The 12,723-nt window shown below is 45.5% G+C and overlaps 1 protein-coding gene across 1 annotated transcript in view; it reads right to left on the bottom strand.

Annotated features, from left to right (window-relative positions):
- Positions 1 to 11,054: 11,054 nt before the first annotated feature.
- The window catches only part of CYP1B1 (cytochrome P450 family 1 subfamily B member 1), a 165,539-nt gene continuing 163,870 nt past the window's right edge, over positions 11,055 to 12,723 (bottom strand). Inside the window, exon 3 of the mRNA XM_077486506.1 lies at positions 11,055 to 11,662. Within this exon, the coding sequence (XP_077342632.1) occupies positions 11,077 to 11,662 (586 nt within the window). The 3' untranslated portion in view covers positions 11,055 to 11,076. The remainder of the gene's footprint in view (positions 11,663 to 12,723) is intronic.

Below are 12,723 nucleotides of genomic sequence, written 5' to 3' on the forward strand. Positions count from 1 at the left end.
AAGGCCCAATTTTTCTGCCCCTGTTTAACAGTGGCGCTTAATTACAATTTTTGCTGTAATATTTTACAGCAGGGCTCATTCTTGCACTCAACTAGAGTATCTATGAGGGGTTACAGTGTGGTGGTACCACCACTGCCTAAGACCCAATTTTTCTGCCCGGCACAGTGGTGTAGTGTTTAGCACTCTCACCTAGCTTCTAATAACATTTTTGTTTCAGGGCACCAAGGGTCGCTGGTTCAAATCCCAACTACGACACTACCTGCCACGAGTTTGCATGTTCTCCCTGTGCCAGCGTGGGTTTCCTCCGGGCACTCCGGTTTCCTCCCACATTCCAAAGACATGCAGGTAGGTTAATTGGCTTCTGTCCAAAATTGACCCTAGTATATGAATGGGTACCTTGGCTCGTGGGCTCCTTGAGGGTAGGACCGATGTGAGTGTGCAATGTACAAGGCTAGGGACAATTGTAGACACTCACTCAGGTTGAACTGGATGGACTGTTGTCTTTATTCAACCTTACTAACTATGTAACAGGGACGTGTAATCACCATTTTTGACCAAATATTTAACAGCGGGGCTCGTTCCAGCGCTCAACAGAATCTGTGAGGGGTTACATTGTTATTGCATCACCACTATTGCCTATGACCCAATTTTTCTGCCCCACAGGGGCGTGTGAGTACAATTTTTGATCTAATATTTCACAGCAGGGCCAGTTCCTGCATCCACCAAGAGTAACTCTGAGGGCTTACAGTGTTGTGGCACTACCACCACACCAAAGGCCCAATTTTTATGGCCCTGTTCAACAGGGCCATGTAATTACAATTCTTAATATATTTCAAAGCAGGACCCGTTCCAGCGCCCACCAAGAGTAACTGTGAGGGCTTACAGTGTTCTGGTGCCACCAACACCTAAGGCACAATTTTCTACAGAGTATATAGTGCAGGCCATATAGTATATACAGGCAGTCCCCTACTTTCAAACATCCGCCTTTCAAATGACTCCTACTTACAAATGGAGGGAAACAACAGGAAGTGAGAGGAAATCTACTCCTAGGAAGGCAAATTCTCTCCTGTAACAGTTAATATGGGAAAAAGGTGTCTTCACTGATGCTTTATCACCAATCCTTGTTTCTCTAATAACCCCAAATTTTCAAAATCCAATTGTCATTGGGACAGAAAGTGAGGTGAAATCTTTTGAACAGGGGCACAGACAGCAAAACAAATGTTACAGGGGTGATAACCCTTCCCTATGTTATCCAAAAAGCTTAAAAATACATTTTTTGGTTGTAGCTACACTTACAAAATGTGTTTGTTCCAAATTACAAACAGATTCAACTTAACAAACCTACAGTCCCTGTCTTCTTTGGACTGCTTGTATACTGCTGTTCAGAGTATATAGGGCCTGGGGCCTTTTCTTTTTTTTTATTTGGGTACGGGGTTCCCCTTAATATCCATACAAGACCCAAAGGGCCTGGTAATTGGCTGGAGGGGGGGGGGGGTACCCATGCCGTTTTTCTCCATTTTCATCCATATTGCTGTGACCTGACATTACACTACAACTTCAAGCAGTTTTAAATTACATTTATTCCTTTAGAAATTTCATTTTGTGCAGGGACTGTTCTAAACATAGGAAACACACGCCGATTTACAGGCATACTATAGTCACCCCCAGGTACGATATTTAAAAGGAATATTTCACTTTTATTTTTTCCCTTTAAGCATCATTAAAATTACTGCTCCCGAAAAAATGTCAGTGTTTAAAACTTTTCTTGGATTGATATATGTCCCCTGGGGCAGGACCCGGGTCCCCAAACACTTTTTAGGACAATAACTTGCATAGTAGCCTTTAAAATGTGCACTTTTGATTTTTCACATTCGGGTCCCATAGACTTTAACGGTGTTCGAATGTTCAAGTGAACTTTCGGTCTGTTCGCATGTTCTGTTGTGAACCGAACCGGGGGGTTTTCGGCTCATCCCTACTGATAAGTGACATGCTGCATCTGGTGGCAGGCAACGGTGACAAATGACACACTCAGGGCTCCGACTGATTTTGCAATATGGTGAGTTGAATTATTTAATTTTCTATTACAATGTAATAATAGAAATAATGCGCTTCAATCATCCTGACACCATATCAACCATGGCGCTGTGATGATTGAAGCGCCAACACTAGCCATTGCCCCAACAAATTACCTGCAAAATTTTCTGGCAGTCCCCCTCCCGAGACTAGACTCTGGATTCGCACCTGCTTTAGATACCATTAGAAATGTGTACACCCCTGCACTGTATTAGAAAATATACAATGGCTGCATTGTATTGCATACTGTGTACAACGCCTGAAGTGTATTAGAAACAGTACACCCCCGAATGCACTGTAGATATAGGCTACATTGAATGCAGAATATATATATATATATATATATATATATATATATATATATATATACTAGAGGTCGACCGATATGGGTTTTTCTCTGGCCGATGCCGATATTTAGAAATCATGGCGGCCGATAGCCGATATATGATGCCGATTTTTTTTGGGCCGATATGTTAGGCCGATTTTATTTTATTTCTTTATTTTTTTCCTTTTTTTATATATTATTATTTTTTTTTAATCCCCCTTGATCTAACACACCTTTCCCACTGGGGCGTTTTTCAGGCGCTTTTGGGCTAAAAATAGCGCCTGTAAAGTGCCTGCAAAATGGCTCCCCTGCAGTCTGTGTGAAAGACAGAGTGCTTTCACACTGAGGCGATGCGCTGGCAGGATCTTAAAAAAAAGTCCTGCAAGCAGCACGTTTGGAGTGGTGTATACCGCTCCTCCACCACTCCTGCCCATTGATATGAATGGGCACCACTGCCGAAGCGCATGCAATGCGATTTGGCAGCAGTGCTTCATGGGCGCATTTAACCTCTTCCTTGGCCGCTAGCTGGGTTATATGTGCCCCACTAGCAGCCAAATAGCACCGCTAAAATGATGGTAAAGAGCCGCTAAAACTTGCGTTTTACCATCAACGCCTGCCCGCTCCAGTGTGAAAGCAGTCTTCATAAGTGATACAGAAAATTTCTTACATTTAAACATTTATTAAACAAAACAAACCTCCAATCAGTTTACTTGTATGTATGATTTAGATAAAAAAAAAAAAAAACCTATGTATTAAATAAAAACAGGTAGTCAAAACTTTTGGACAAAAAAAAAAAAACGGGCTAACTTTACTATTTTTATTTTATTTTTATTTTTTAAATAGTGTATTTTTTTCCCAAAAAAATGCATTTGAAAGACCTCTGTGCAAATGCCGTGTGACATAAAATATTGCAACAACCGCTATTTTATTCCCTAGGATCTCTGCTAAAAAAATATATATAATTTTTGGGGGGTCTAAGTGATTTTCTGGCAGAAAATACAGGATTTTTACTTGTAAGCAACAAGTGTCAGAAAAGATTTAGTCTTTAAATGGTTAAACTGAGAACTTCTACACACAGAGATGACTTCATTCATTCAAGTGTAAACATTGTATCATTTTGTTCTTTTCTTGGCAGACTGCCCAGAGAGGAGGAAAGACGTTTCTATGACGACTCAGGCAACTTACACTGACTTCTATACAGAAGTCATTTCAAAGTCCCGCTGTAGTTCTAAATCGGCTTTTTATCAGCACAATCGGCCGATGCCGATTAATTAAAAAACGGCAAATATCGGCCGATATATCGGTCGACCTCTAATATATACACACACACATATATATATATATATATATATATATATATATATATATATATATATATATATATATACACACACACACATACACACACACACACACACACACACACCAGACTGTATATCTATATATATTTTTATTAATACACCACCTGAAGTGTATTAGAAACAGTACACCACAGAATTCACTGCAGATATAGGCTACACTGAATGCAGAGTGTACATTATATATACACATACGTACACACTATAAATTATATATATATATATATATATATATATATATATATATATATATATATATATATATATATATATATATATATGCATCATATATACTTGAGTATAAGCCGAGGCGCCTCATTTTAGCAGAAAAAAATTGGGAAGCTGCACATGCAATCAGCGCTTCAGGGATCTCAGTGCTGCCGTCCCACTCTGAACCCCTGCACCTCAGCTTTCTCTCAACCATACATCAGGGACAGTGTCCGAGTCAGTGCCACTCCCGGCCCCGTTGCCTCCCCTGCTCCCTGTGGGCTACTACAGCTGGCTGCCTCAATGCTACTGGCATCCAGTGGTGTCACACAGTGCGGAAAAAACTAAGTTAGACTTACCGGTTACGGTATTTCTAAGAGCCTTTCAGGACAACCCCGGAGAGAGTGTAGCTCCACCTTCTTATCAGGAAACACATGCCCGCTTTGAAGCCATGGGGGAAGAGGAGGTGTTTTTAGTTATTGTGGCCTTCCGACACTGGAAAACAAAGCACAGAAAGCACAACACCATGGTAGAACTTAATACATTTACTAAGCATAGCCTAGGGAGGGAAGTAACGGTTGTCCTGAAAGGCTCTTAGAAATACCGTCACCAGTAAGTCTAACTCAGTTTTTCTCAAATTGCCTTTCAGGACAACCCCGGAGAAGATAACCGAGAAACTTACCCTAGGGTGGGACTACTGCCTGCAGTACCTTCCTGCCGAAGGCCTGATCTGCCGCAGACAGTAGATCTAACCGGTAGTGCCGGAGAAATGCCGAATAACTGGACCAAGTGGCAGCCTTGCAGATTTGTTCAGGCGTTGCACCAGCCCTTTCAGCCCAGGAAACTGCCGTGGATCTAGTAGAGTGCACGGCAATACCTGAGGGAGGTATTTCTCCTTTTGCTTTATAAGCTTCTGCTATAGCCAGCTTAAGCCACCTACCCGGCGTACTCTTAGAAGCTTTCTCCCCCTTGCGTGATCCTAAAAATATCACAAAAAGGGCGTTTGATCTTCTAAAGCCTTCAGTCATCTTCAGAAACTGCAGTAAGCATCTTCTCACATCCAATGTGTGGAAAACTTCCTCTTCTGCATTAGCTGGGGTTGCAGAGAATGTAGGTAACACTATTTCCTGCGATCGATGAAAAGCTGAGGATACTTTCGGTAGGAATGCTGGATCCGTCCTCAGCACTACTTTGTCCGGATAAACTCCAAGGAAGGGTTCCGTAATAGCTAAGGCTTGGAGCTCACTGATCCTCCTGGCCGAGGTGATGGCCACTAAAAAGATTGTTTTCAAAACTACCTTCTGTAAAGAGGCTTCTTGTAAGGGTTCAAACGGTGCTCCCGAAAGACCCTGCAAAACTGTTGACAGATCCCAACTGGGGAAGTCTTTGAGGGTTACCGGTCTACTTCGTGCGAGAGCCCTAAAAAATCTAGAAATTAGTCTCTTTAGATAAAGTCTTTTCAAAGAAAACTGATAAGGCCCCTTCTCCATTCCTTCATGGAGAAACTCCAAGACAGACACCGTGCTCTTGACCTTGAGCTCTTTAGAACTACACCAGGAGTTGAACTTCTTCCAGACCTTCATGTAAATTGCCTGGGTAACTGCTTTCCTGCTAGATAGCAGGGTCTTTACTACTTTATCTGAGAGCCCTTTGGCTTTTAAGAGGTCCTCCTCAGAAACCAGGCGGTTAGCTGTAGAAGTTCCACCTCTGGATGATTTCCTGTCCCCTGGGATAACAGATCTTTTCTGGGTGGTAACCTCCATGGAGGCCTCGAGGCTAGGTTTCGAAGACCTGCGAACCAAGGCCGTTTTGGCCAAAAAGGAGTGACTAGTATTAAGTCCGTCCTTTCTTCTCTGAATTTCCTCAGAACTAGTGGAATTAGAGGAAAGGGGGGAAACGCGTAGCACAGCTGGTAGTGCCAGGGGTGAGCAAAGGCATCCAGCCCTACTGCTGAATCTCCTCGGTGAAGAGAAAAGAATCTGTCCACCTTTGAGTTCTGCTGGCCTTGCAAAAAGGTCTAACTGTGGAACCCCCAGGCCTCGGAAATCATCAGGAACACCTCCTGATTCAGGCTCCATTCTGCCTCTAACAAATTCTGTCTGCTTAGGAGATCCGCAAACAAGTTCTGAGAGCTCTTCAGATGCACCGCCGATAGCGAGGCAGTGTTCTGCTCTGCCCAGGCTAACAACAGATTGGCCAACTCCATCAGGCTCCTGCTCCTGGTTCCCCCCTGTTTCATTATGTAGGTAACCACTGTTGTGTTGTCTGACAACACCTGGACATGGTGACCTCTCAAATTCTGCTGAAAGGCCACTAAACCCAGAAAGATTGCCTTCAATTCCCTCCAGTTGGATGATCTTTGGGCTTCCCCCTGAGATGTTTGACCGTCCAGGTGGGCCCCCCAGCCCCAGGCACTTGCGTCTGTTGTCAGTCGCTTGTCCAAGGGAAAAGTCCACACCAGACCCCTTGAGAGGTTTGCTTGGTCTCTCCACCACCAAAGAGCCCTTTTCGACCTTGACAAGATCCTTACCTGCTTCTCCAAAGGATCCTGATAGGACCAGCTTGACAGAATCTCCCTCTGAAGGGGTCTGGAATGGAACCTGGCCCATTGAACAGCCGGGATTGCTGCCGTAAGCAGGCCCAGAACTGCCATAGCTGTCCTGACCGAGACTGCCTGGTTGCTCTGTATCCGCTGTACAGCTAGCTGCAACTTTTCCTGCTTCTCCAGCGGCAGGAAAACTTTCTGGAGAAGCAAGTTTATCGTATACCCCAGAGATTTCATTTCCTGTGAGGGGATCAGGTTTGACTTCTCCAGATTTAGAAGCCACCCCAGGCCCTCGAGGTGAGACTGGGCCATCTGGAGATTGACTAGGACCTGCTCCCTGGAGTCCGCAAAAAACAAAAGGTCGTCCAGATAAGGGTCGACTGAAATCCCCTTTAACTTCAGGGGCTCCAGAGCCTCTGCCATAATCTTTGTAAAGACCCTGGGAGAGGATGAGAGTCCGAATGGCAAAGCCCTGAATTGGAGGTGCCACACCGAACTCCCTAAATTCAATGCCAGGCGCAGGAACTGCTACGATGCCTGATGAATGGGTATATGAAGGTAGGCATCCCTTAGATCCAGGGATTCCATGAAACAGTCTGGGGTCAACAGCTTCATGATGGAAAAAATTTTATCCATCCTGAAATGTTTGTACTGAATACTGAATAAACCAATTCAGAACTTTCAGATTCAGGATTAAACGGTACTTCCCTGAGGGTTTCTTCACAAGATATGGGAGTAAAAACCCCTGCCCTGCTGGTTTACTGGGACTTGAACTAGAACCTCTTGCTGTATCAGCTCCTGTAATAAAAGCTTCATTGCAGAAGCCTTCTCCTGATCCCTTGGCAACGTTGTTACATAAAATCTGCTCGGGGGTGGTTCTGAAAATTCCAACCTGTACCCCTGATCGACAACGCTCTTCACAAACAGATTTGGAGACAGCCTGTCCCATTGTTCGCGAAAAGCTGACAGTCTCTCCCCCCCCCACTGGGGAGAGATTATCACTTGCTCTTGGAGGTCTGCTCTGGGGGAAATCTAAAGAGGACTCCACCCCTGCCTCTGCCCTTCTGCGAACGCCATCTGCTCTTGCGATCCTGGTCTTTTTTATGGGACTGCTGAAGAGCACGAAAATTCTTTTTGGTAACCTGCTTCTTCTTGGCTGGAAAAGCCTTCTTTTTATCAGCCGTCCTATCCAGCACTGCCTCTAAATCAGGGCCGAAGAGCAAGTCACCTGAGAAGGGCAGACCACACAGTTTGACCTTAGAGGCCGTGTCTCCAGACCATGTCTTCAGCCAAACTGCTCTCCTGGCTGAATTTACAAGAGCCGAGGACCTGGCGGCCAGTTTGACCGATTCTGCTGATGCATCTGCCATATATTTGACTGCATTCAGAATTAGTGGGAAGGACTCTAAAAGATCCTTGCTTCAATATGGTTCAAATTAAAGGTCCCCGCTTCAATATGGCTCTTCAGTTTCTCTACCCAGCATTCCAGGTTCCTGGCCACTACCGTAGCTGCCATAACTGGCTTCAGACTGACTGACGCTGCATCCTAAGCCTACTTGAGGATGGAGTCAGCTTTCTTGTCCATTGGGTCCTTTAGGATCCCCATACCCTCAAAGGCTAGATCCGTTCGTCTAAATACCTGCGAGAAAGCTGCATCGACTCTGGGTTTTTTGTTCCACACCTCTGAGTCTTTATCCTCGAAGGGAAACCTTCTCTTGAGAGCCTTAGAGAAGAAAGGGGCCTTTTCTGGGTGCTTCCACTCCTTTCTCACCGTATCTGAGAGTACCCTGTGGACTGGAAAAACTCTCCGTTTTGTTTTGTCCAGCCCCTGGTACATTTTGTCATGAACTGACAGCTGTACCTTTTCTTCTTGAATTTCTAGAGTTGTGTAGATTGCTTTAAGGATGTCATCTACCTCCTCTAGCGATAGCGTGCATCTAGAGCCCCTGCTATCTTCTTCCTTTTCCTCCTCCTCAGAATTCCTGATGGAGATGAGAGTACTACCCCCTTCGTCTCCAGAATCCTCAGTCTCCACCTGTCTGGAAGACTACGCCCTGGAGCTGGGCGGCAAGTTCTGAGGCTCGGTCTGTGCGGGAGGGTTTTGTATCAGGATGGACCTGACTGAACTCAAGGAGTTTGTCAGCTCTTTAACCCAAGAAAACAACTCCTTATACTGCTGGGATGTTTCCTCTTCCACCAACTCCCTGATACAAGCTCTGCACATTGCCTTCTGCCACGATTCTCTGAGGGGGTTCTTGCAAGGACATTTTCTCTGGCCTGGTTTAGCTTTTTCTAGTGAATTTTCCTGAAACGACATGCAGGTTCAACTCACTAAAAGCTTTCAACTACCAGTTGCTTAACACCAAGCCAGTGCAGAGACCTATCACCAAACAGACCACTAGTGAGACCCCAGGACTAGGCTGCAAAGGTCAGAGCAAAGTCACCTCTGACCTGCAGCGACAGGCCCCCAAGAGGGGGGAACAGACAAAATCACAAGCATAGCCCAATAGTGAAGCAGAGGGTGCCGCTGCACCTTACATACCTGGGCTGGACCGGTGCTTGGGGCGCCTGTCTCCGCCACAGCTGGCTTACACTCCTCCATTTCGCTGAGCAAGGCAGCATATTTCAAACAGTTCTGCCATTCTTTTGAATTTTCCCGGCTGCCGCTGAGCAAGGCAGCATATTTCAAACAGTTCTGCCATTCTTTTGAATTTTCCCGGCTGCCGCGTCATCAGGGCCGACCGGAAGTGGAAGCACTCGGTCACCTGACCCGCCCCATGATCCCTGCATTCCAGGTGCATGAACCACGGCGCCACTCCCCCTCAGAGTGCCTGTAACGACGCTGTCGCCGCCCGGGACCCGACGCCGCTGACCTGCAGCAACCTCCGCCAGCTACAGAGCTGCGCTTGTCCAGCGGACACCGGGCACCCGACGCCGGCACTCCGAGGGTCCTTACTCCCGTGAGATGGCAGGACCAGGAGCTCCAGGAGTCCTCTCCCGCTGGAGATGCTGCTGGGGGCCAAGAAATAAACAACCAACGCCTTAAGGTAAGCCTTTACTCCCCTGCAGAGAGTGTAGCTTTCCCCTGGTTCAGGCACATGCTTCCCCCAAGGAGGAAACACAATAACTGAAGCCATGGGGGAAGAGGAGGTGTTTTTAAAGTGGGCATGTGTTTCCTGATAAGAAGGTGGAGCTACACTCTATTCGGGGTTGTCCTGAAAGGCGATCTGAGAAAAATTGGTGTCACTCCCCCTCCAACTATAGTCCCCCCTCAGTACATACCCCCCATCAGTATAGACATCCCTCCCTCAGTACAGACGCCCCATCGGTAAAGACACCCCCCCCTCATAAGTATAGACACCCCCCTTAGTGTGGACCCCCATCAGTATAGACACGCCCCTCAGTGCAAACCCCCTCCTCCATCAGTAAAGACACCCCCCCTCAGTGCAGACCCCCCATCAGTATAGACACCTCCCCCAGTGGAGACCCCTCCCCATCGGTATAGACACCCCCATCAGTGCAGACCCCCTAATCAGTATATATCCCTTCCCCAGTGCAGACCCCCCATAAGTAGACACACCCCCTCAGTGCAGAAACCCCCATAGGCAGTGCAGACCCCCCAATCAGTATACACACCCCCTTAGTGCAGATCCCCCTTAGTGCAGACCTCCCCTCCAATCAGTATAGACCCCCCTCAGTGCAGACACCCCATCAGTATACACACCCCCCATCAGTATACACACCCCCTTAGTGCAGACCCAATCAGTATACACCCCCCAGTGCAGACCCTCCCATCATTATTGACACCCCCCCATCAGTATAGGCCTCCCTCCCATCAGTATAGACCCTCTCACTGCAAACCCCCCTCCATCAATATAGACCCCCTCTCCCCTCCCTTAGCGCTCATTTTGTATATATCCATCTAAATATAGTACAGTGTACAGAACAGTGTGTCTCTCTTGGGCTCCTCCTCCTGTGTGGATGTAAACAGAGAGGGGGTGAGGCGGCTTCAGTCTGCTCCGCAGATCAGTGTAGGGCAGTGTTAGTGGTGCCTCTACCCACTGGTGTCATCCTCTAGTGGGTGTCACCTGGATGCAGCCCGTACCCCTGGCCCCCTCCCAGCAACGCCACAGGACTGGCATTATGGGGCGCAGGGCGGCCCCCAATGTGCAGGCAGAATGACACTGCATGCTGCAGGGAGGGAGGCTCGGGTGCTTGGGCAGTCCAGCTGCTTGCCGCCCCTCTTAAACGGCCGACTGGGTGGGACCCGTGGTAGGGCCGGCCCTGGCTTAATGGCAAACAAACTAATAACCCATAACTTTCAGCATATCATCAACCTGAATATTTACCAGTGCTTTTATATCTCCGGTGTTTATATTTTTGACTCCTAAAATTAGACATGTAAGGTTTTTGGTGTCTTACAAAACTATGCATTAAACATCACAATAAATACGAGATTTGTCATGTTTGGAAATATGCTAGAACTTACAAATTATCTATCTTTATATTTCATTTTGTTTTCAGTTATCAGACCAATGAAGACACATTTGACATTTTATCCTTTTGATTTAATAGTCAACATAATTAATTGTTAGCACTGTATTGTCTAGGAGATCCATATTACCATCCCGAAGGCTCATACTGATTGTAAATGGTTTAGGCTTGATGCTCAGACCATAATCACATTGCTGGTTGAGATTCTCCAACGGGTTGGCAGTAAATGCACACTGATGCACCAAAATAGATGCAAATAGGAACAGCTGGATCTTTGATAGTTCTTCTCCGATACATCTCCGCTTACCCACAGAAAAGATCATCACCTTGCTCACGGCATCTTTGTTTAGAAACCCCTTATCATCTAAGAATCTGTTTGGGTCAAACACTTCTGGATTGGACCATTTTAAAGAATCATGATTAACTGACCACTGATTGACAAACACCACTGTATCTTTGGGAATATAAAAGCCCATCAGGGTTGTATGTTTTGTTGTAGCGTGAGGGATAGTGACTGGAACAAAGCTGCTGAAGCGCATTAATTCATAAATAAATGCCATGACATAGGGCAAGTTGGGCTGGTCCTCAATGCAAGGCAATCGATCTCTACCAACAAATTCATCCACTTCACACTGCAACTTCCTCTGAACATCTGGATATCTGTTAATGAGAAGACAATTTTATAGGTTATACAAAACAGAAAACTTTTAATAGTTGATAAAGTGCACCACCAGCTTTCACAAATAGGATTAAGATTAAAGAATGACTAGTTGCAGTAATAAAAAAAAAAAAAAAAAGTATTATTAGCCTCACTCTACCCACTGGTAGCACGAAAAAAATGGTATAGACAAAAGCTAGGGTGCTTGTGGTAACATGGAGGAAACACTTATGAAATGTGGTCCTTAGAAAATGTAAACAATTTATAAATATATATATATACATACATACATACACACACACACACTTTATATATTTACAGTATATTCAATATTAAGAAGACGTAATAATGTCAATGCATTTTTTAGCCAGGTGAGAAAGCAATCTCATGTACAGTGGTGTGAAAAAGTGTTTGCCCCCTTCCTCATTTCCTGTTCCTTTGCATGTTTGTCACACTAAAGTGTTTCGGAACATCAAACCAATTTAAACAATAGTCAAGGACAACACAAGTAAACACAAAATGCAATTTGTAAATGAAGGTGTTTATTATTAAAGGTGAAAAAAAATCCAAACCATCATGGCCCTGTGTGAAAAAGTGATTGCCCCCCTTGTTAAAACATACTATAACTGTGGTTGTCCACACCTGAGTTCAATTTCTCTAGCCACACCCAGGCCTGATTATTGCCACACCTGTTCACAATCAAGGCATCACTTAAATAGGAGCTGCTTGACACAGTAAGGTCCACCAGAAGATCCTTAAAAGCTACACATCATGCCGAGACCCAAAGAAATTCAGGAACAATTGAGAAAGAAAGTAATTGAGATCTATCAGTCTGGAAAGGGTTATAAAGCCATTTCCAAAGCTTTGGGAATCCAGCGAACCACAGTGAGAGCCATTATCCACAAATGGCGAAGACATGGAACAGTGGTGAACCTTCCCAGGAGTGGCAGGCCGCCCAAAATTACCCCAAGAGCGCAGCGACGACTCATCCAAGAGGTCACAAAAGACCCCACAACAACGTCCAAGGAACTGCAGGCCTCACTTGCCTCAGTTAATGTCAGCG

This window comes from Lithobates pipiens, unplaced genomic scaffold (genome assembly GCF_037356315.1).
Source record: "Lithobates pipiens isolate NorthernLeopardFrog02 unplaced genomic scaffold, aLitPip1_a1.2 Scaffold_18, whole genome shotgun sequence".
Classification (NCBI taxonomy): domain Eukaryota; kingdom Metazoa; phylum Chordata; class Amphibia; order Anura; family Ranidae; genus Lithobates; species Lithobates pipiens.